Source organism: Alosa alosa, chromosome 5, assembly GCF_017589495.1.
Source record: "Alosa alosa isolate M-15738 ecotype Scorff River chromosome 5, AALO_Geno_1.1, whole genome shotgun sequence".
NCBI classification, from domain to species: Eukaryota; Metazoa; Chordata; class Actinopteri; order Clupeiformes; family Clupeidae; genus Alosa; species Alosa alosa.
The window spans coordinates 32010635-32035858 of NC_063193.1; the positions used below are offsets into that span (position 1 = coordinate 32010635).

Genomic DNA, 25224 nt, shown 5'->3' on the forward strand with positions numbered 1-25224 from the left:
TGCAGATAAAATGTTCTTCTTGTTTTCCAAAATTCTGTTTAAAAAAAGTTTTGGGAATGACCAATGAACCTGACCTGATTAATTAACGGGGCATAGCTAAACTGTAAAATAAACTTAGTTGATTGATTTTGAGTTAGATTTTTTTACCTTGATTGCTTATTTGACTCTTGAAAAAAAAAACAGCAAATTAGATTCCCTTTTCTTTGATTAACACGTCATCTAAAAATGTGGTTGTGAAATAGGCCTGATGGAACATGGAGGGAGGCGGGCGGACTTGGAAAAAAAACAGCAAATTTGATTCCCCTTTCTTGGATTTGTTTGTTAATTTCTTTGAGTGCGTAATTATGTTACGTCTGACGCCCTGACGTCAGAGCGGGAAGACGTTGCGCCATTTTGAAAGTGCAGTGGAGTGAGTAGGCTACTCTTGATTGCAGAGTTAGAAAGTTTTGTTATTTCCCCACTGATGAAAAGTGGCGAGTACTATTGAGCGAAATACTAAAGAAAGGTTATTCATTGAGTTGACACGCAGTGCAGTTACTTAGTTTACTAGACTTTTCTTGCGGACATTTTTACTCCACCAAGCTCGGCAGATTGGCACAGCAAGCGCTGAAACTCAAGACTGACATTCCCTCTCAGCATGGCAGGTAATGTTAACGTTAGCCCTGTGTTCCAAGGATCTAGCTAACCTAGCTCGTTAGCATAGCTGCTGCAGAAATACTGTGAATTGACTAATTATCGATGTTGCCGACGTTGCTCATGTAGATCTAGAAAGAAATAGTAACGTTAAAGACAGTGCGACGAGAGGTTTATTGCATACGCGTTCCATTCAATTGGGAATTTAGTTCCACATCTGTAACGTTTGTGCTGTTGCAGAAGCAAGCAAGCTAATGGAGGCTAGCAAGCTATGCTGGCTCCCGACTACCTAGCTAGGAAGAGAGGGAATCTCTTATGTCAGGTCCCGAGATCACATTCATAAAGCAATACCCGCTGCTTTAGTTAGCTTTGTTTAAGCCTGTTTACTACTGCAGCGGAGTTAACAGACATGACATGGACATATCTTAGGTAACAAATTTGTTAGCTAGTTCGCTTACTAGCTGGCTTGCTGATTTCAATTGAGGTTGACTAGCTAGAACGTTAGCTAGGCGGTGGTGCTGTGCTGGGAAGCCTGGTGTGTCAAATCGTCTGATAGCCTGCTAACCAACTTCGATGCTGTTAATTGTTTTGACTACACGTGCTAATACATCTATTAGGTCGCAGACACTTTGTAACATCGCCTGGTAGCAGTAGCGATTAGTTAACTGTATTAGTTCATTCGATACATTGTAGCGCTAACGTTACTTCGTGAATATCATCAAAGAGGTAACGTTAGCTAATATTGTTACTTTTGTGCATCCGCAGACTGTCAGCCTTAAAGTTGTTATTTTAGTGCATGTAAGGAACCATAAATGTACGGTACAGGCTAGCAGGTTTAGGGAAATGCTCAGACGGGAACTGTTGTGGGTGATGGAATCAGTCTCACATATCTCTGAGTTTGGTGTTCAGGTTTCAAATCTCTAAGCGAACGTTGCTAGCAGTAGCTAGTGGTGTAGCTAATGTCATAATTTGTTGACTAGTTAATACGAACAAGCAGATTATCAAAATTGTTATTCGTCACATCATTAGACGGCATCATTATCTGTTTCTACTACTGTAACATTTAGACCTGTGGTTCTCCACCTTTTTTGAGCCATGACCCCCAGAATAAGCAGGTTGGTGTTTGCAACCCCTCACTCCACCCCTGCATTTTTCTGCCCACAGAATAATACATTCCATTTTAGCTTTACTACAGTGTTGTTAAATTAGATTAGACAAGACTTAGATTGGTTTCTTGAGTTGGAGACTCAACATCACATAGTCATCAGCATAGGCCAAGTATCACAGGTGTAGGACAACATGATCATGTTCATAGCAGTTATATTTGACTGTAAACAACAATGCATAGGGTTCCCACGGATCATGGAATTTTGCAGACATGGAAAGTCAGGGAATGTTCTAATTTTTGGGGCAATGTCATGGAATATCAGGGAATTTTGTTGTAGCAGTTTAAAATGTACTTGCCAAAATACATTAATACTAATATTTCCACGCATAACTGGTGTATATCTGGTTATTAGCTTTACTGCCTCCTTGACTATCCCAACTTTGTTTATTCAATGCACATTTCTTTCTTTCTTCCTTTTTCTTTTCTCCCTCTTTTCTTTTTCTCTGATTGCCTACATTCTGTAAAGCGCCATGACACATGTGTAATGTTTTGGCGCTCTATAAGTACAATTAAATTGAAATTTATTCATCTGCTGCTCTAAAAAAGTAAAATATACTTGAAATCATTGGTTGGTATATTGTACCATTCATTATATAGTAAGTCATGGAATTTCGTGTTTGTTTTTTTTGTGTCAGGGGAAAGTCATGGATTTTTACTTTTGACTTAGAGTGGGAACCCTGAATGCAGCGTTAATAAAACTGCACAGCTGAGTAGCTCTGTATTGTTATGACATAACATTATTAGCCCACAAAGACGGCATTATTGCCATAGTATTATAGTACTCACAATTATAATACTCTCTACAGCTTTTCACACTTCTATGTATGTTGTATTGTTCATATCTGTATACTACTCTACATATAAAGTTAAATTGAAAAGTCATGGTTTAATGAAGAATTAAAATGTTATTTTTCATAAAATGTTCTGGTAACCCCTGGGGGAGAGCCTTTGATGTCGAGCTTCTTATGACTCATTTGAGTAACTCACCGACGCTCTGTGAGACACAGGGACCCAGAGATTGGTTGGCGTGTGTGTGTGTGTGTGTGTGTGTGGTAATGCTCTGTGCGACACAGGTACCCAGAGGTTGGTTGACGTGTGTGTGTGTGGTAATGCTCTGAGACACAGGTACCCTGAGGTTGATTGACGTGTGTGTGGTAATGCTCTGTTAGATGTGTGTACCCAGCAGCAGATGGTGTTTGTGTGTGGCAACGCTCTGTTAGATGCAGGTTCCCAGCAGCTGATTGTGTGTGTGTGTGTCCCTCATGCAGGTGCTGGTGACGGGGACGATGAGGTCCAGTGGTGCTTCTCTCAGGTCAAGGGGGCGTTTGATGATGACATCGCGGAGGGTAAGTGTTGTCTCTGTGTGCCCATGCCGTTTGCCCTCTATGGGCTGCTGTGGGGATTTGCTCTGGGTAGGTGTGTGTTTATGGGGTATCAGCTGGGGGCAGATTACAGGTCCCTATGAGGAGTCTCAGCATCTCGGCCATGCTGACACCTCAGTACAGGTCAGGATAGATATATAGATAGAGAGATAGATATTTTATTGATCCCCAAGGGGAAATTCAAGGTCTCTGTAGCATACTGACATCACACACAACATGCACTTACAGCAGAATAAGTAGGTAAGTATAAGTATATAAATATAAAGTATAAATATTTTTAAAAAACCTCCACTGCACAATAGAGACAGTAGAAGGTAAAAAAAATGCTTATATACTAAATAAACTAAATCAAATATCCACATAGTGTGCTTAAGGACGATCAAGCATGAGGCGCTTGCAGTGACAGGGCAGGGACTGAGCCTGTGATTCTGTATGCATGGTAAGGTGCTCTATGAGAGTGAGTGTCATGGTGATGGTGCAAATAAGTAAGTCCAACAGTGCAAGAATAAAGTCTAGAGACCAGCATAAAATAAATATGGACATATAAGGACATATGGACATAGCTACACATGTATAGCTACACAACGGTCACCATGTTATTCTCTGCGGTCACCGTGTTATCCTCTGCGGTCACATTGTTAACCTCCACTGTCAATGGGAGTACGCTCACTGTGTTACAGTATTGGGGATGGCGCTCATCTTTAGATGGACCACAGATGGTACTCTGTTAAGAGAGTGTTTTGTGTGTGTGTGAGAGAGAGAGAGAGAGAGAGGGTGTGTAAGTGTTTGAGAGAGAGAGAGTGTACTTGTTTGAGAGAGAGAAATGTTGTTCTACGATAAGTTATTATGCTGTTTTATTTGCATGCTCTGGCAGCACTGTACCTGCATTCATGCTCCTAAAGCAACGATGAATTGAATAGACAGAGAGAGAGAGAGAGAGACTTGGATTTGTTCGACAGTGAATACATGCAGTTGGTACTATGAGAGCAGGGGCTCCTCCTTCACCCTACAAAACACACACACACACACACACACACACACACACACACAGAGCCCCTTCTATGTTGTGTCTCTTTCTCATTGGGTGATATAACTGAGCACATTTGCTTGGTGTTGCTGTAGCTGACATCATCTCCACTGTGGAGTTCAGCCACTCAGGAGAGCTGCTGGCCACTGGGGACAAAGGAGGCCGAGTGGTCATCTTCCAGCAGGACCCAGAGGTGAGGGCTTGCATCGCGGTTACACACACACACACACACACACACACTATACAATAGCAGGACCCGGAGGTGAGGGCTTGCATCGCGGTTACACACACACTCACACACACTATACAATAGCAGGACCCGGAGGTGAGGGCTTGCATCGCGGTTACACACACACACACACACACACACACACACACACACACACACACACACACACACACACACACACACACACACACTCACACACACTATACAATAGCAAGACCCCGCATCAGGGCTCGCATCGCACACACACACACATATATGTACACACACACAAACACAATACATCAGAACATTGAGGAAAGCCTTCCATTACAAACTTGCGTCCAACTGGATACTAAAAGTATTTACACAGTATCAATCTGGGCTACAATTAAATTTCTAAAATTTGGGCTTGACACGCTCTCCTTCTGTAAGGCCCATGCCTTCATTTACCTTTGCTATACAAATAAATATTTACTTACTTACCCACTCACCTCTATCAAATCAACAGCACTGTCAGTGTTGCCTGTGCTGTGTACACCAGACCTATTGACTATATCTCATGGATGGCTCTTCTGCCAGCTCAAATATCCGGTGGAGTGTCAGCTGGGTTGTGAAGCCATCTTATGCCATATAAAATGAGCCATCTCGTTTTTCACAACTTGACATGCTCATTCACTAGGTGCAACGCCCAACTGGGTTTGTGAAAACAGGGACACTAAAACAATAGCCACTGCAACACTGCTGACGCTACACTGGAAATATAAGGAGCTGGCGGAAGAGCCTGATATATAGGCCGCAGACGCTCATCGATAGACCAGAGGTCATCATCAAACGTCTGACCGTCGGCTAGGTCTGCGCTCGCGGAGGGCAGTACAATGTCTGAGTGTTTTCATTGAGTAAATTGGCTGCCTAGGTAGGACCTCATTGGTGTCCCCCCCCCACCCCCAGAGCAAGAGCCAGCCGCTGTGCCGAGGGCAGTATAACGTCTACAGCACCTTCCAGAGCCACGAGCCCGAGTTCGACTACCTCAAGAGCCTGGAGATCGAGGAGAAGATCAACAAGATCCGCTGGCTGCCCCAGAAGAACGCCGCCCAGTTCCTGCTGTCCACTAACGGTCAGTCCACACACACACACACACTCACACATAAACACACACACACACATACTCACGCCCACGCACACACACACACACACTCACACACACTCACACACTCTCACACACTATCTCAAAGAAACAATGGTAGACAGAGGGCTGCTCAATTCCAAAGGTTATAATCACTATAATTTTGGTCAATCTTTAGATGACTTATTTTACAAGATTACGCAGTGATTTCAGAAGCACAGGGCCAGATGTAACGCTTTTGCGCCCACTTCAGGTGTATTTGTTTTGCAACGTGTGTGTAAAATCATTGCGAGGTATGTACAAACAGGCCGCAATGATGTAAAAGTGCAAACTGCCTGTTGCGGGAGCTGAAAATGGCTAATTGTGTTTTCCGTGTCATGCATATGCACTCATGGGAGGATCCAGGGGAAAGTGGGAGTTTAGCGTAAAAACATGGGAGGGGAAGCATAAAGAGTGTTATGTACAAAGACTGTTCCTGAAAGCACACGTCTATTCTGCGCCTAAATACTTCCGCCTTGTAAAAGCAGGTGTTAATCCAAATTGCAGTTCAATGCATCAATAAGAGAACCTTTCAAAGACAACAGAATCGCTATTTAGAGCACCAGTTTTGTAGGTATTTGTACTATCAAACGCGACCTTAACTTTCATTGGCCTTTCGAATGTCTTACTTTCACTTTCATGTCATTCACTTAAACTTTCTTACTTGCTAGATTTGATCAATTTTCCATAGCCTACGTGCACAAGTAGTTTGAGTAGAACTACTGATCTTCATTATCTCCCTGCTTGTTGACATCTTATCATGTATGGTATTATTTCATGATCGCTAAACGTTTGATTCTTTTTAATATTGTCATCAGTTAACTTCATTCAACTGCGCTTGTATGTAGGCTCTGCCATTCAGTTGTGGACGTTCGTAATTGCGTTTATGGGCGGAGAAAGGCAGAGAAAGGCGCAGTTTACTCTAAGGATTGAACGATTGATAAATACAATGGAAAGTTGGGTCTAACAGCGTTCACAATCTGCGGTTTGTCCATTACTCTGATAACGCTACGTTCGCAAATGTACGTACATCTGGCCCACAGTCCATTTTCTATATTTCAGAATGTAAACAAATTACAAAATGTAATGTAAATATATTAATGCAACAGTTACCTTTTACAGACATTTACATCGATAGTCTGGCGTTATAATTTATTTGCCTTGGGTGTACTGTGGCGTGGGTAAGACTGTTTTTAGTGGCAGGCCAACACGTACTGATGACTTGCGCTAGCCTAGCACCTGCGAACTCTGCAACTAGAAGGACTGGATGAAACGTGTTAAACAGTTTCCACTGATAAATATCACACTTGCTAACTTGGAAATGAGGTCCTATGTCCAAAATCCTGAAACACCCCTTTAAGCAAAGGCAAGACATAATATGAGCATTGTTACGTAAAACAGAATCCGGCAAAATAATCTATTATGCTGCTGATTTCATAGTCCTTGGAACTTATAATTGACATTTGATTTCTGTTAATAGCCCTACTCTTGAGGTCACCTATGTAAGTTTTCACACGTGGTCGCAAGCATATCTTTGCCATTGCACGAGGGGTGTAAAGGATTCATTCATAAGTCTAATTGTGCAATGACTGCAGGGAAACCAACAAGCTATGGAGGGAACCATGGCTGTTGTATGAAATATATTGCTCAAAAAAATTAAGGGAACACTTAGTTTTTCCAAAAAAAACAAACACATTTTTTGAAACCTTCCACCCTTTTCTCCATTCTCAAACTACATTCACAGAATGTCTGACGGTTCTTGCAAAATAAAACACTCGCCTCAAAAGTTTTACTTGTGCTCAGAACCAAACAGTGTCTGAGTACCGATCCAGTGTATGAGTGAAGTGTTCCCCTAATTTTTTTGAGCAGTACATTTCTGTGCACCTGCCATGGGGCCTCAGAATTTGTGCTCACTGTCTATCAGTGCTGTATATAACATGAAGGAAGAGATGCTCACAGTGCTGTATACAACATAAAGGAAGACATGCTCACAGTGCTGTATACAACTCCCTGGATTTAAAATAACCCACACAGCAGGAAGGATAGCCTACCTTTCTACATTTTAGTTAATGTGGGCTAGGCTAAGTAGAGATCAGCTACATCGGCTCTCTTTTTATTTTTATTTACGTTTGGAACGCATAGGCAGTCCTGGTACACGGTAGAACCCAAAATGCTTGGACGCGAAACACCCGTTTGGAACGCGTAGGCAGTCCTGGAACGCAGTAGAACCCAAAATGCATCCACGTGCTGCATCTTAAGTGACTTTTTGGGTTGTAATTATCCGCTCAAGGCAGCTCCTCTGTTTGTCTTCCTTTTTTGTATCAAAACATGTTATTAGCTTAATTTACTGATGAATCAAGAGTGCAGTCTGGGCATACAAAACGTTTAGAGCCCCCACTGCTATATCAGAGCGAAAAAGGACGTCACGCGGTGTAATGTGCATATAACACAGTAGCAGTAGTCGTCCGCTTGGGAATTGATCTTGAGCTGTAGGACAGTGTTATGAGGAGTTTAGTGGGGTGAGTACTACTGAGTGCTACAGCTGATATTGATGCTCTTCTCTCTCCCTTTGACTTTGAGCTAGTATTTACTGTACTTTGGTGTGTGTGTGTGTGTGTGATCATGTGTGTACTTTGCCCTGCAGATAAAACCATTAAGTTGTGGAAGATCAGTGAGCGAGATAAGAGACCTGAAGGATACAACCTGAAGGAGGACGACGGGCGATACAGAGATCCCAGCTCAGTCACTGCTCTACGGGTGAACACACACACACACACACTACAAACACCAGCACAACCAGTGTAGTAATGTTTGTTTGTTTTATTGTTTAGTCAATGTGAGCTTAAGTTCTAAAAAAGGTTTTTGTGAAGTACGTAAGTACAAGTATAGATACTCTTCCCGTGAGGGAAATTTGGTCTCTGCATTTATCCCATCCGTGAATTAGTGAAACACACACAGCACACAGTGAGGTGAAGCACATACTAACCCGGAGCAGTGAGCTGCCTGCTACAGCGGCGCTCATGGAGCAGTGAGGGGTTAGGTGCCTTGCTCAAGGGCACTTCAGCCGTGGATGTGGGCATGGGAGACTAGTGCTCAACCACTTCCCCAGTAGGCCACGGCTGGCCCAGAAAGTATCCAAACCAAAGCAATTTGTCATGTACAAATAAATTAAGCATATTTTGTTTAATACTGCTTTTGCAATTTCATTGCAACAAATGCTGCAAACCGCACCGCAACTTCCTTGTTTGAAATGCACTTTGTTTTCGAAACATTGCTGGGAAATCGGGCAGCTTAGGAGCCTCCTTTGACCCTCAGAGGAACCCCTCCTCCCTCTGCTCATCCGCTGCCTGGCCGCTCTGTGTGTCCCTCACAGGTACCCGTATTTCAGCCCATGGACCTGATGGTGGAGGCCAGTCCCAGGCGCGTCTTCGCCAACGCACACACCTACCACATCAACTCCATCTCCGTCAACAGCGACAACGAGACCTACCTGTCCGCCGACGACCTGCGCATCAACCTGTGGCACCTCGAGATCACTGATCGCAGCTTCAGTATCCTGTGTGTGTGTGTGTGTGTGTGTGTGTGAGAGAGAGTGGGTATATCAGACAGATAGGGCCTTAGTCTATGGTGTATGTGAAATAAAACAGAACGAAGTCTGTGTGTTTGAGAGGGATAAAGCTTCTGTTTGTGTGTATGCGGGAGAGTTTGTGTGTGTTTCCTGTAATGACTAGAGCATGAAGCATGAGCTGCTTGCCGATAAGAGTCTCCTGTGTGTGTGTGTCCTCTGGGAGTACCTGATCCTCTGAAGTAGATTAGCGCTGGGGGGGACACGGCTGAGGTGGTCAGATCTCAGAGTTACTGTTAAAGATGTGACCCTGAATCTGACACACACACACCCTCACCTGGCACGGTGGTCCACCAGAGAGGATCAGGCCTCTGGGTTTGGGCAGCCTCAGGACCAGTCCTGGGCCAGCTCCTGACCGATGACCCAGCAGTGTTATGTGAGCCTTGACCTTTGACCCCTAAGACATTGTGGACATCAAGCCGGCCAACATGGAGGAGCTGACGGAGGTGATCACTGCGGCGGAGTTCCACCCCCACCAGTGCAACACCTTCGTCTACAGCAGCAGCAAAGGCACCATCCGCCTGTGTGACATGCGCGCCTCAGCGCTCTGTGACCAACACTCTAAACGTGAGTAGCGCCCCCTCTAGGCCTGGGTGACTCCTGCTCTGGACTGTACTTAAGTTGGCCATTCTGTAACGTTTTCTATTGTGTGCGTCTGTGTGTGTGCGCGTGTGTGTGTGCGTGTATATATGTGTGTGTGTGTCCGTGCTCTCCCCCTCCCTCTTGCTTGTAGTGTTTGAGGAGCAGGAGGACCCCAGCCGACGGTCGTTCTTCTCGGAGATCATCTCGTCCATCTCAGACGTCAAGTTCAGCCACAGCGGCCGCTACATGATGACTCGAGACTACCTGTCCGTCAAGATCTGGGACCTCAACATGGAGAGCCGGCCTGTTGAGACCTACCAGGTGTGTGTGTTATTATATTTATTCTGTGATTTTAGGGTGTGTTATGGGGTGTTGTGATATTTATTAGAAAATACAGGGTTCCCACAGGTCATGGAATTTCTGGAATATCATGGAATTTTGATAGTCTTTTCCAGACATGGAAAGTCAGAGAATTTTATCATATCTGAGGCAAAGCCATATATCTGAGGAATATCAGGGAATTTTGTTGTGGCAATTTAGAATATACTTGCCAAAACACATTAATAGAAATGTATTTCCACACAGAACTGGTGTATATCTGGTTGTTATCTTTACTGCATGTTTGAGTGGTGATGGTTAGCCCAACTTTGTTTCTTAAATACCCATTTATTCATATTCCGCTCTAAAAAAAAGATTCTTGAATGCTATGCGGCTGCTCAGAAATCTTCTCATTATAGGTCATGGAAATCCAGATTTTTTTGTCAGGGAAAAGTCATGGAATTTTACATTTGACTTAGAGTGGGAACCCTGAAAATAAGACATGAAACAAAGGCTTATGTAAAAGGTGGCAATTACTTGTTTTTCTCCTCTAGAGGGAGCCTTTGAGTAGTGAAACACCTGGTACCCCCTCAGCAGTAGCTGTAACAGTTGTGAACTATGTAATGAATAATGGAAAAGTTAATTCAGTTTGCGGATTCTATTTAGTTGTAACTGGAAATCCATATGGCCGTCTTGATGAAAAGTAAAAAGATGATCTTTCGTGATCTCACTCATTGTGTGCAGAATAATCTGATTGGTGATCTCACTGTGTATTATGGTGATTATGGTGATTAAAGTGCTATATAAATAAAGATTATTATTATTATATAAGGTATATCCATGGGTTTTTCAATTACTGATGAACACTTGGATCACTGATGAACACTGTTCAGTTGATATAAACATGTAATGAGATGTGTTGTGTGTATGTCCAGGTTCACGAGTACCTGAGGAGTAAGCTGTGCTCGCTTTATGAGAATGACTGCATCCTAATGAGATGTGTTGTGTGTGTGTGTGTGTGTGTGTCCAGGTGCACGAGTACCTGAGGAGTAAGCTGTGCTCGCTCTATGAGAATGACTGCATCCTAATGAGATGTGTTGTGTGTGTGTGTGTGTGTGTGTGTGTGTCCAGGTGTACCTAAGCTGTGCTTTCGCTCTATGAGAATGACTGCATCCTAATGAGATGTGTTGTGTGTGTGTGTGTGTGTCCAGGTGCACGAGTACCTGAGGAGTAAGCTGTGCTCGCTCTATGAGAATGACTGCATCTTCGACAAGTTTGAGTGCTGCTGGAGTGGAGATGACAGGTGAGTCTGGGGTCACGTCACCGCCCAACACAGCACCACAAGCACTGAACTACATTTCCCATCAAACCAAGCAGCACCACAAGGCATTAAACTACATTTCCCATACACCAAGCAGCACCAAAAGCACTAAACTACATTTCCCATCAAACCAAGGAGCACCACAAGGCATTAAAATGCATTTCCCATACACCAAGCAACACCAAAAGCACTAAACTACATTTCCCATCAAACCAAGCAGCACCACAAGGCATTAGGCTTGGGTATCGAATATCGAGTATTGGTTGGAACCGGGACTATCTTTGCGATTTTCCCGGAATCGTTCAAAAGTTTAAATTTCGATTCCTAGTTTCGATTCCCAGTCCGCCGACCAAACGGCTGAACACCAACGAAGAAGGAGCATAGTTCATAGAATTAAAATTCATAGAGAAGGTCAGACTATTTCATTCAGAAAGCAGGGTTCCCGCGGATCCTTAAAAAGTCTTAAATACAACAGAATTTTCGAAAGAGAGGTATTAAATGTGCGTATGGGACCTCAGCGAAAGTGCTAGAGAGTTTAGTGATGTCTCCATCCAGTTTAGTGTATTTAAAAGCGCATAATTGTATAAGTGACTAGGATATTATAGGCTACGGGAGGAAGTGTAGTGGTTGCAGTTAAGATGTTTTTCACGGGTTTGGTTAAAGGTGTGGCGGTAATAATACAGTAGGCCTATGTACAAAAAATAATATGCCTGGGCGTTTTCGTGGTGTAGCTGAGGCCTGAGAGATAGACAGGTAGCCCACGTGGAATGAAGCCCTACGGTAGAATGAGCCGGAGAAAGAGTTGGTAAGCCAGTTAGCGATAGGTTAGCCATATGTTGAATTTAGGCGGACATATGGATTTTAAAAGCCCTGTCCGGCTTCCGGTGCAACCTCAAGCGGGCCTTCGTTTTCTCTTTTGGAGTTGCGCTGGGCATCTAAAATCTTTGCTCGGATGCAGCATCGTTTCACAAACTATGGACGCCAAGACTGCTGGTCAAATTATGTGCAGTGCTTCGTAATCAGTAGGAAATACTGTATATGTTGATCTGTTTGCATCTTTCCAGCGTGTGTTGCTGGCCTAGCCTAGGGAAGAAAATATCTCTCAAGTTATAATAGCCTACCTGTAATATCTGCCAGCAGCTTGCTTGCCAGCGTTTCCCAGTAGGCTAGGCCTACTTCGCAAAAGTTGTGAAATATAACCGCATATTTTTTTGAATGTCCATGACTGGCTACATAAAAAAGCGTCGTTCATAATCGTCGCATGTTTTGAGATGAAACCAGCAGTTTTCAGCAGGATCATGCGAGGAGGACCTGTCTCTTAATTAATTTAAAACAAGTCAATGGTTTTACAGTGTTTCAGTCAAGCTTTGGTTGGTTTAGATACAACTGGTATGCAAATTGTAAAGTAGTGGATTAACTTTAATTTGCTGTGCTGCATATTGGACAATAGATGCACATAGTAAATTATATAAAGTAGGCTTATTAAAATATGTAAATAGCTTAGTCTAACTTTGAAAAAAATATTGAAGGGAATCCAGTCCAGTGCACATGTCTTTGGCAAGTAGCCTAGGCTACTACAGACACGGGTGAAGAACAGTAAGCAAAACCAAATATGTACAGCCAGCTTCAAAAGCAAGCAACCCAGACCCTAAAATTGGGCATTTATAGCTTTGAAGGTAATTCACACACAATTATTTTTCTTTCGCCAAAAATATTTATATATATATATATCAAAATTTATATATATAAAAAAAAAAAATATTGCATAAACAGTCATGTATCTTTTTGCCGTGGTAAAGTCTTAAGTTTCATTTAGATGCAGGGGTGAAAGTAAGCCGGTACTGGCCGGTACAGAGTACCACTAAAATATTTGGAGAGGGTACGCCGTACCGGAAAGAAAACTATACTGTCTCTGAATAATATTGCACTTTCAGCATGACAACACAACTGCTAACGTCAAATTACCAGAAGCAACACGTTTCCCCCCAAATCCATTTCATATACATCGTTCTGAACTGTATCTGAATTGTGTCTAAACCTCCCGTGCAGCTGGACAGACAACGAGCAAGCTATAGCGGCGCATACAGTAGCCTACAGTAATTGCATAACGTGCACTGGTATCCAAAGTGTTTTAGCAGACGGACGTTTCTTGGAAAGTCTCCCAAATAAAAAAAACATACAGGCTAAAAAAAAAAATATGTTGATGTTTCAATAGCCTATTCTGGTTTTATGTGTGCCGTGTTTCGCTGGAGAGACAAGAGTCAGACAAGAGTCAGAGAGCGCGTGTACGGCTTAACCAGATCTTAGCAGACAGAAGTATGTTGCAGTCTCCCAAATAAAAAGGCATGACTTCAAAGAAACGTGTTTCATGATATACAGTAGCCTATAAAAAAAAACGATTGTTAGTTGGAGCAAGCAGAGTAACTAGGCTAAATAAATAAATGCACTATAATACAGTAGACTACAGTAAATAAATAAATATTTTACTATACAGTAAATAAATAAATAATTAGGCTAAGTGAAATTTTCGGCGCGCGCTATGCGTGTGCATTATAACTCTATCATAGTACCACCAAGAAATAAAAACTACTTTCTCCCCTGTTTAGATGTCTTGAAAAGGTCTTAAAAGTCTTTTAATTTGACTTGGAAAATGTGCAGATACCCTGAGAAAGACCATTGGTTAGCTAGCTCATTTAAAATATCCTAAACTTTTTTTGATCTTGCCTCTTAAAAAAATCGGAATCAAGAATTGTTAGGAACCGGAATCGAAATAAGAAATCGTTAGGAATCGGAATCGTTAAAATTGAAACGATACCCAACCCTACATTAAACTACATTTCCCATACACCAAGTAACACCACAAGCACTAAACTGCAGATACCTTGGCCTTGAAAAAAAACTACGGTCATTAAATGGGGAAAATGGCATTCTCCATTGATCCTCATTGCAGTTCACAAGTCTACCAATGACAGAGTCCAGAGACTCTGACGTCTGGCTCTGAGTCCTGCCCAGCACAGGAGACCCCATCCAGTCCCTCCGCCAGTGTGTGTGGTGAACTAGTTTCTCAGCAGAAGCCATGAAACGGTAAAGGTCAACAAATAGATTTAAAGACATCATGTATGAAGGTTTTTTTTCTCATTTTGGCTTTGCATCGGGTTCGCTGTCAGGATTTTCCGATAATGAATCTTGTGATTCATTTTAATTTCTGCGCGTGTAAGCTGTGTTTGAAGTTAGCTGTGACAGACTAGCCTAACCTTACAGGTTTTCATAGTTTTAACCACTAAGCCTGTCTACCTTAGGCCTACTACATTGTTTAGTTTACCTTGTCATTTACGCTTTTGTCCAGCCGTTCACCTCCGTGAACCTTGCGCCCCTTGTCTAAAACATATTTCAGGATGCCATCTCACTATGAGAAAACGTAACGTTATGGTGACTGTGCTAAGAAATCAAAGCTTTGGCATACTTAGTAAATGTCTTGCACATAATACTGAGCTGAATATTTAGTGGACATAGCCTACTGTAGCATTGTGCTGATAGATAAAAAGTCGCCAATTTAAAGGCGCAGTCCGCATTATAACCTTAGCTCCCCACGTAGTGTGTGCGCTTTTAAAACTAGTGTTGTAGCCGGTTAGCCTACACAATCCTGGTGCAGTAGCTTAAAACAGACCATTTATTTTAGGAGGAGAGGTGTAGGACCTACAGTGTTACTTTGGGAGGAGAGGAATCAATGTAATTTGATTCTCTTTGGAATTGAAATATCAACAACCTTCAAGTTGCAACCTCTTCAATCAGCATCAATATCAGTAGGCCTATCACATGATTCACTATTTTGTACGTAGGCCTAGAGGACTGTTGGGGGGCAGGCTATATACAGTGTTTCCCATACATTGACTAATCTGTGGCGGGGCGCCACGAAATCAAAATCGGCCGCCACAGATTAATATTCTATGTTTTTAATTTAATTTAATTTAATTTAATTTAAATATAAGATCAAATCCTTGCATTGCCATTGAGCTGCGCTTTTTACACACACAGCCTTTCCTTGCCCCGTCCCGCTCTCTCTCATAGCCCGCTGCCCCTCCTCTGCATGTGCATTTAACAAAATATTCACGATTGTTGAAGGATTGTTGTTGCCACATAGAAGCATTGCATAGAAAACGTCTGGCTAAATTGCTATTAATTCCGCTTAGCATCGTGACCATGCTTCGCAAATTTGTTCAAAACTGCTGCATTGAAGTTAACTCTGCTAAGGTATTATCACAACATAGTAGGCTACATTGAAGAGACTAAACTAAGTTAAGTTATGCAATCAAGCAGTATGTCAAAGCTAACGTTAGAATACTGTTTGGATGTCGAATTTAGCATGCTTGGCCTACTTACAGCTGCTTGTCAATTTCGTTGGAAGGGCTTATTTTATTGACTGACGCTGAATGTTTGCAAAATCCCGATGTAAATGGAAAAGTGTTTTCCAAAATTCAAAAGTGCTTGTCCCAAGGAGAAGTAGGAACCTTTATTTTAACTATGTAGAAAACGTTATGGATTGCATCCACACATCAGCAGCCTTTTAATGTTAACTGTGTAATCATGAACGTCTTAAAGTAATAGGCACTCAATTAGACCTATACACTACCAAGTCAGCTACCGCCACAAATTGAATCCAATTCTGTGGGAAACACTGATATATTATTATCAAGTAGGCCTATAGTAAATAATGTACTCAATTTTGGTTTAAGTTATAAACAAAACATGTTATAAATGGAAAAAAAATCCATGGTTCTGCGTCACTGTTGGCAAAATGATCATGATGGCCTATATATTTCAGCCATATTTGGTTTAATCTTGTGTAGGCCTAGGCTACTTTGCTCTATTATAGTTAGTCTTCTTTATATAAGTTAGTCTTCTTTAGGCCTTATAGGCTGTATTGTAATATGCTATAATGTTTGAAATATATGTATCTCAATGTATCAATACTTCCCGTAAAAGTCATCAGATGTCATCATTTAAAGGGTTATTTTTCAAAATGTTCTTCCGGACCCCCCTAGTTTATTTTCTTTAAGGCCCTTTTCTAGTGCCACCCTTCCATAGGATTTGCCCCATGTATTTTATGAATTGTAGTTGATAGGTAAATATATATACGGTAGCTAACACTATAGTACAGTAAAGTACTCGAACCATCGGGGGGAATGTCACTCCGTATATTGCCGTCGCTTCGTATATTTTCCCCATTTTTTTTACCTTTGCCAATCACACCCCTGGATGACGTAATCCCATAGGAACTGTTTGATCTGATTGGCTGTTTCACTGTTGCAGTGTGGTGATGACGGGCTCCTACAACAACTTCTTCCGGATGTTTGAGAGGGGCGGTCGACAGGACGTCACGCTGGAGGCGTCGCGGGAGGTCAGCCAGCCTCTGATGGTGCTGAAGCCTCGCCGTGTGTGCGCCGGTGGGAAACGGCGGAAGGACGAAGTGGGCGTCGACAGTCTGGACTTCAGCAGGAAGATCCTGCACACCACATGGCATCCCCATGACAACATCATCGCCGTAGCAACCACTAACAACCTGTACATTTTCCAGGACAAATGTTAACTAGCATTAATAACTACTTCTTTTGATACTAAACCAGTTTTATAAGGACTGCAGTATATTCAGGACCAGGCCAAAGCAAAGGCAAACCAAACACCATTTCCCCCCCAATTAATTTCTACTGTAAGCCACTTCTCTGCGTTTTTTAAACACTCCCAACCTCAGAGGCATTCCATTGGTTCATCTGTATGTGCATTTTACTGTTTTTGATGTACATTGTTTTTTTTTAATGTCCTACAGATTTTATTTTATTACTTTATTGTTTTTTTTGTCCTTATGATAAATTTCTTTCGTCTCTCGTTTTGACCGACTCCGCTGACGTCCCCGGAGATGGCTGCCCTGATCGGCAGTGGTGCTCAACCCATCCTGGGGTCCGAGCTCCGAGGACTCGCTGTGTGTGTGTGTGTGTGTGTGTGTGTGTGTGTGTGTGTGTGTGTGTGTGTGTGTGTGTGTGTGTGTGTGTGTGTGTGTGTGTGTGTGTGTGTGTGTGTGTGTGTGTGTGTGTGTGTGTGTGTGGGTGCGTCTCCCAGCCGTCTTCCCCTTGCGAGGCTGTAGAGAGAGGGATCAGCACAGCAGTCTCTATGTGGAGACAGGATATGGACCGGCATGGACAGACCAGCGGAGCCCCAGAGCCCCTGTGTCTGCCCACAGAAGGACCAGCAGACCCCTGTATCTGCCCACACCAGCACAGTTGCAGCAGCCCTTGATGATTGCCCCCACCACACACACACACACACACACACACACACAGTCACACTCACAAATGGAGGCTTTAGTCATCCTGCACTCTTCTGATGTTTCTCTGTGTTTGTTGCCACACACACACAACACACACACACACAAACAACACACACCTTCTGTATGTTGATCACTGCAGGCATGTTTTACTGTAATTTCTGGAGGTTAAAAGTTAATGGTTTCTCATGATCTTGGGTAACAATGTTTCCCTTTTTGTTTGTTTTGTGTGTGTTTTTATATTTGATTTATCTCAATGTGTTTTATTTTTTTATTAGAATTTTTTTTTTTTTAGAACTGTTTGTATGAGAGGATAATCACTATAGTTAGATTTATTTTTCTACAGAATTAAATGAGGGTGATCTGATCCTGAATTGCAGTTCTGGGGCTGTGACTGTCCAGTGTGCTCCTCCCACACTCTGCTGGTTCTGAGATGGCCAACGGTATCTGTCCTGCATGGTGACGTCCTGCATTGTGACGTCCTGCAGTGATCTTAAGCACTGTCTGCCGGTCGTGGGTTGGCCCACTATCTGTCCTGCGTAGTGATGTCCTATGTTACCTTCAGCACTGTCTGCTGCTTCTGAGAGGGCCAACCTGTAACTGTCCTGCATGGTGACGTCCTGCGCCATCTTTAGCACTGTCTGCTGGTTGTAAGATGGCTCACTGTAATGTTCCTGCGTCATCTGAACCCAGAACTGTGGTTGTGGATGAGGATTGGCTCCTTGGGTAGCCTCTGATTGGACCCTGGCCAATCTACAGTCGGCTCTTGTGTGGCTCTGCCGTGTCATTGGCTGGGGCTGCAGGAAGTGCGATCCAAAGACTACTGAGCTGTGTCCGCTGTCTCCACTGCTGTCCTGTGGTGTCGCAGGCAGCTCACCTACCCCCGGCTGCCCACCTACCTCCGACTGCTGGGGCTCCTGCAGGGTAACAAACCCTTTCAGCTTTTTTGCTTGAGCTATATTCAAATCAGCTTTGTGCAAGTGTCTGTGTGTGTGTTAGCGTACATGCATATGTATGTATGCAGGCCCTTCGTAAGTACGTAAGTATGCAGGCCTCTCTTCGGGTAGACCCACTGGCTGTAGAGCACTGGGGTTGGCTGTGTCCTGATGTGTGTGTGTGTGTGTGAGAGAGAGAGTCTGTCTCATCCCTGGTGCAGACCTGCTGGAGTTTTCCTTCCTCTCGGCAGGATGGAGCTCCATACCATGACCTTGTCCTTGGGCTTTCCTGTCACCACTGGCGTAGAGATGTTCCTCTCTTCCCTCTCATCTGCATTATATTATAGAGGAATTCCTATCTGACTGATTCTGTCTGTGCGGACAGAGATGTTCTTGGACTGACTTCATTTGACTTCCCTGCTACAGAAGTAGAGGTGTTCCTACCCGACTGATTCTCTATGCGGACAGAGATCTTCTTGGACTGATTTCTTTTGACCACAGAAGTAGAGATGTTCCTCTCCGACTGTCTAGCCAGAGCAGAGGCTCTGTGAGCCATCGTCCTGTTTGAGCAAAGACGTTCCTCTCCTGGCAAAGGTGCTACTCTCAAACGTTTCGGATGTGTTTTTGAGACTCGGCTAGCTGCCTTTCCCATGCTGGTTCTGCATTCAGTCCTCTCCCTGCCAGCGGAGATGGAGCTCCATTACGCCTGAGCTGGAGGGAACTGGACGTTGGGTTCATCTGAAGGATCCATGCTGAAGGCGTCGCAAACTGCTCTTGCTTGCAGTAGCTCTCTGAGGTGCACTGCCAAGCATGTTGAGGCTTTATTCTTCTGTATTTAGACTTAATGCACTTACCGTCTGTCCTGCTTGGGAAGACTGTGCTCTTCGTAGACAAGCAAGTGTTGAATGGGGCACCTGATGGCAACTATCTCTATGCAGGGCAGAAAGTGTGAATGTTAAATTCAGTTGAGGTGTGTGTGTGTCTGTCTCTGTCTGTGTGTGTGTCTGTCGGTGTTTGGAGGTTTGTGTGTGTGTGTGTGTGTACAGGTGTGTGTCCTGTGGCTGAAAAGAGGCTGTGTAGGATGGCTGTGTGGTGCTTTGATTTAAGAACAATACTCAAGGCTGGGCGTTTGACCACTGCTCGTACTGGGGGGCTTTATGCAGGGAGAACATGAATTAGTCAGACTTATATAACAATGAAAAGACTTCAAAACCAAATAAACTTCATCAATCAATCAGCTGTGCAAGTGGTGTGTGTGTGTCATGGTAGAGTTTTGGAAACTGTCAATATCAGCTGCCTATGAATCAGAGGGCTACATGTGGATCCCCTGCTCAATGTTCTTGTATAAGTATATATACTTTTTTGATCCAGTGAGGGAAATTTGGTCTCTGCATTTAACCCAATTGGTGAATTAGTGAAACACAAACAGCACACAGTGAACACACAGTGAGGTGAAGCACACACTAATCCAGGCGCAGTGAGCTGCCTGCTACAATGGCGGTGCTCGGGGAGCAGTGAGGGGTTAGGTGCCTTGCTCAAGCCGCGGCCCACTGGTCGGGGCTCGAACCGGCAACCCTCCGGTTACAAGTCCAGAGTGCTAACCAGTGGGCCACGGCTGCCCCCCCGTTGTGCATTATGGTCTGGAAACCAGGCCGTTGTCCAGGTCAACCAATCAGCGACCACAATGGGTGCCACTCAGTCTTACCCAAAGAAGCCTTTTGTTTACAACAATGGTGCTGCCGGAGTATCCGATTGGTTGAAGGCTGAGCCAATCACTTGAGATTAATCCAGGTCAATCTGGCCATGGCAGTCCATGGACAGACTTCGTCCTGATGCAACATGATGTAGCCTAACCATAGACCGTATACGGTCACAGGGAAATACAATGATCGATTTGGCCCATACTTGGGTTAGGGAAGCGATCCATCTTATTCCATCTGACCGCCCTCAATACATGTCTTGGGAAGCTGTGACATTTAGGAACAATCTTTATGTAGTTATTTAACCAGTTTGTTTAAAAAGCTATTCATTTATGTAGTTATTTTACCTGTTTGTTTAGTGTACTTTGATTTGAGTGTGATCACTACAATGCACTTGAGGCAACAATTGTTTTTCTTCTGCATGAGAACTGTAGCAACAGCAGGAAGATATCATATGACGCTGATCACCTGACCTCACATAGATGAAAGGCTGTCTGACATTTAAGTATTCTTACTAGGTGTGATGACAACCAGGGAGTTAGCAACAATGTGGATTCTTTCTATGTTTTTCTTCAGTGGGTCACAAAAACAGGCTAGTGTGTGTGTCCTGTGTTATTGTCCTGTGGACTGCTCTATGGCCCCTGTTGACCATAGTTAAGGAACATGGATTTCCCATAAATAGGATATAGTATATTTTCCTGTAATGTGTGTAATTTGCATGACATTAGATTGATAAATATATCAAGAGTAGCCTATTCTACATTCAGCTATATGTAAACATTGCAGAGGGTCAAGGATTTAGGCCTACAAATATCCGTACAGCTATTACACAATTAAGATAATTTAAAATTCATGAAAGCCCTTTGAACACTTGTTTTCATTCGGCCAAAAGGTTGCCCGAGTGATGACGTTTCAGTTCAGGTGGGGCCACGGGCGGGGAGGGGGATGTTGGCTCCGCGTGCGCGCTCCCGTGCCGGAATATGCGCGTCATGCTGAGTGACTGCTGACTGGCGAGGCAACATGTCCACCACGGCCGCTGCTCAGCAGAACAACAACGAAGAAGCAGGACTTAACGGTAAGAACCCTGGGGTTTTAGCTGTTGGATATTAGGTAGCAAAACAATGTTTAGAAAAGAGAACTGCCGTTTTATGCAGTTTATTTACCGATATTATGTAACCTATTGTTTCACTTCGCTCAGTGGTTGGAATTTCCTCCTTTCTTGCAGGGAGGGGTTGAGGGCGTTCATTTTGCTTCGTCACTTTAAAGCTACCAATAAGATGGCGTGGGCAATGCATTGTATTGGGCCAAATGGGATTGATTGAGAGCAAACCAATGAGAACCTCGTGTGAATGTTAGCGTGCCGTCGGGGCGTTACCATATGATATCAAAACAAGGCAAGAAAAGAACGGGTAAAATGGAGACGGGGGCGGGGTGGGAGACGCGAAGAACTAGGCAACTGTTACAGATCTGAGTTTGCCTGTGATATGGGCAGTTGTAGGCTCTCTGTAACCTACCAATATGAAAACCGTTAGGCTACGATTCCTCTGAGTTCAGTTGGGTGTTTTACTGTTTTACTTTAGTTTAGTGATCGATCTACTTGCGCTGTGACTATCCGCACTATTAACAAAGACATCTGTCTGCGCAGTGTTCTGCATCGGTCCTAACAAAGTGTTCTGATGCCACGTAGGATAAAGTCTCAAAATAATACATCGAGAGACTTTTGCCTTTAAATGGCCTTCATGGCGGAGCAGCTTAATGCGACTGTTGTTATCTGAAGTAACTTCTGAACCTCGAGAACATTTTGTTTTCAGCATTGAGATCTCCGCTGGGCACGTTTACAATGTCTTCAGTGCCCCTTAGTTTGTTTTGAACGTGCGTATAGTTTTCTGTCCCCCTCTTTGAGTAGGCTAGGCTATTAGGCTATGCCGTTTTCCAGATTTAGGATAATTTCCCCAAACTATACGCGCTTGGCACGCGCCATCTACACGCACCCCTGCCTGGCTCACACCAAAACAACACGTCTGAAGGCTTAGTGTTGTGTTTGCATTCCTCAATCATAAGTGCTAGGCTAGGCTATGTGGTCCTGAAATGTGTACAGCCAGGATACCCATGTCTGTCTTGGGCTGTATGGTTCATCTGATCAGCTTCTGACACTGCAAGTGGCCATATGGTCTGGAATATAAGTTAGTCATGGTGACTAGAATGAATGTAGTTGTAGAATGCAGTTGTAATTGGAGCCGCGGTCTTCGCAGCAGCCCTTTTCAGAGAGATACAAGATGATGAGTCTGTGCTGATGAAAGCTGTGAGGATCCTCAGAAGGGAACATTGTGCTCCGGAGCAGTTTAGCTCCAGTAAAGGCAGCGGTGCGACGTGAGCGCAATGCCTGATGAGCCCACTGTGCCTCCACAGTCCTGAATCAGCCATGGCTCATTCACAAGCTTCACACCCCTGCTGACACAGAGGCGTCTTCACTGCTCACAAGCGTGTGGGCCACACCTGGCCCAGAGCCAGCCCAGAGCTCCCTCTGTCTCCCCACCTTCTCTCTCTCTCTCTCTCTCTCTCTCTCTCTCTCTCTCTCTCTCTCTCTCTCTCTCACTTTCGTCCCCTCTACCTCTTCCTCTCTCTGCAGCCTCACTAACACACACACACACACACACACAGAGCAGCCTTCCACCTCACAAACCCCCAGAAGCAGTCTCCAGCACACACACACACACGCAGGGAAACTAGGTTAGAGACAGATTCTGGGTTAGGGTGGGGGAGGGTGGCTCCTGCCAGAGATTACATAATGCCCCCCCAACCCTGCCTGTGCAGATAACAGTGCAGAGCATCTACCACCCTGTAGAACAGCACAGCATGCACAGCACAGCACCGCCTGCAGAACACTGTAGAACCTGCAGAACAGCCCAGCCCATGCACTCCCTTGTAGAGCAGTGTAGAACCTGCAGAACACCCCAGCCCATGCACTCCCTTGTAGAGCAGCCCAGCCCAGCCCAGCCCAGCTCCCTTGTAGAGCAGTGCAGAACAGCCCAGCCCATGCACTCCCTTGTAGAGCAGTGCAGAACAGCCCAGCCCATGCACTCCCTTGTAGAGCAGTGTAGAACCTGCAGAGCAGAACAGAACAGCCCTTCTGCTTCCCTGCAGAACAGCACAGCTGATCTCTGAGCCTATATAAACAGCACAGATGCAGTGAAACAGCAGATCCCGTCTGTGAGAACATGCAGTGAAACAGCAGAACCCGGTTGTGAGAACATGCAGTAGAACAGCCGAACCCGGTTGTGAGAACATGCAGTAGCACAGCAGAACCTGTCTGTGAGCCAAAAAAACAGCAGAACCCGTCTGTGAGCAGTGAAACAGCAGAACCCGTCTGTGAGCAGTGCAACAGCAGATCTGCTGGGTGTGCGACGCCGCTGCCTGGCCGCCATGTGTGCGCTGCGAGCTGACGGAGCAGCCAAGAAGCATGCTGGCTATTTCAAGCAGGTTATTTCAAGAAGCTTTTGCTGGAGTGTTCATTGCATGTTTTTGCTGAACGGCTTTGCATTCTTGGCATAGCTGCAGTGGCTCTTTTAATCCCTGTGGGCTGTACGCTGCGACAGGACGGAAAGGGAGACAGGAAGGGGTCTGTTGACCGCAAGTCAAGTTGTAGCACATTTAAAACTCCAGGAGTTGACCCAAATTGCTTTACAGTTCAGAGGCAGTTGAGAGTGGACAATAAGGAAATACATTTGAGGGGGAGCAAGGAGATAATAGCAACAAGGGGTCTTGCATGGCAGGAATGAGAAAAACATTAAAAAAAAGATGTGAGCTTGATCCCTGTGGGGATGTGGGTGCTGATGACCACCCAACAGGCAGCCATAACTGGCCAGATCTCTTGCTGCATCAGGCAACCATCAGGGGGACAGACACACACACACACAGACGCAACACACATACTCACACACACACACACACACACACACACACACGCAGCAGCCTCTCAGGACACGGTGGTGATGTGTTTCCCACAGCTCATGCTCCGGGCGGTGGGTGGGCGGAGTGTGTGAACTCACGCAGGTGTTTACCTTGAGGGAGGCTTGTGTCTTTAGGGCCAGTCCATAAAAGCTCAGGACTCGACCCTCAGCACAGGATTGTGTTGTTTGTGAAGCTGGCTGTGTCCATGGCGCTTAATTGTTTTATTGGCCACTGCCCCCCCCTCTCACATACGCACACACACTCAATCTCACACTCTCACACACTCACCAGAGCCAATGGAATGCTTGGCTCTGCCACTGTCATGGAAACACAGCTGTGACTCTGGGCAACGACAAAGGGTGTTGCCAGGGAGTTTGGCATCTGCTGACACAAGGCAGCGGGACTATTCTAACTGACCAGGCTCAGTCTCACTGAGTGGACTGTGCAGGTTTGTGAAGTCCGAGGGGCGCTCCGTGGTTCTGTTCTGTTGTGTGAGGTAGGGCTGTAAAAGTACACAAACATTACAGTTCGCTGTGCACCTCGGTTCTGAAATCTCGGTTGGGTTACGTTTCAGAACGATAAGCCTGTAGGTGCCGCAAAATCCATGGACAAAAATTTGCTTATGCGCAACGGGAATGAACTAAGCTGACATCTAATCCACCACTTGTCTTGATATGTTTGTGGGGGACCTTGAATTTCCAACATGGTACATGGTATTCGGTACACATCTGTATTGAACCCAACATCCTGTAGCTAATATGAATCCCTTTACACCCCTTGTGTGAAGCTATGAGTCATATCAAGCCCAAACACACACGGCCGGCGATGCGACTGTCCAGCGCGAGGGTGGAATTCTGTTGATCACTTTACTACACACACACTACTGCAGTTAC

The 25224-nt window shown here is 44.5% G+C and overlaps 2 protein-coding genes across 3 annotated transcripts in view; both read left to right on the top strand.

Moving 5' to 3' along the window:
• Positions 1–387: 387 nt before the first annotated feature.
• The window catches only part of ppp2r2aa (protein phosphatase 2, regulatory subunit B, alpha a), a 26927-nt gene continuing 2090 nt past the window's right edge, over positions 388–25224 (top strand). The window contains exons 1-10 of one of the 2 annotated variants that reach the window (XR_007193568.1): positions 388–644; positions 3070–3147; positions 4306–4403; positions 5367–5532; positions 8225–8337; positions 8954–9131; positions 9608–9772; positions 9939–10108; positions 11317–11408; positions 16737–17760. Coding sequence is in view for 1 of the 2 variants with exons in the window: in XM_048243880.1 (XP_048099837.1) it covers positions 638–644; positions 3070–3147; positions 4306–4403; positions 5367–5532; positions 8225–8337; positions 8954–9131; positions 9608–9772; positions 9939–10108; positions 11317–11408; positions 16737–17013 (1344 nt within the window). In the remaining variant the exon portion in view is untranslated. Of the gene's footprint in view, positions 645–3069; positions 3148–4305; positions 4404–5366; positions 5533–8224; positions 8338–8953; positions 9132–9607; positions 9773–9938; positions 10109–11316; positions 11409–16736; positions 19915–25224 lie in introns of those variants that run through there. The other variant, XM_048243880.1, reaches the window with a different exon arrangement.
• The window catches only part of bnip3la (BCL2 interacting protein 3 like a), a 12640-nt gene continuing 8742 nt past the window's right edge, over positions 21327–25224 (top strand). Inside the window, exon 1 of the mRNA XM_048243881.1 lies at positions 21327–21455. Coding sequence (XP_048099838.1) covers positions 21401–21455 — 55 coding nt within the window. The 5' untranslated portion in view covers positions 21327–21400. The remainder of the gene's footprint in view (positions 21456–25224) is intronic.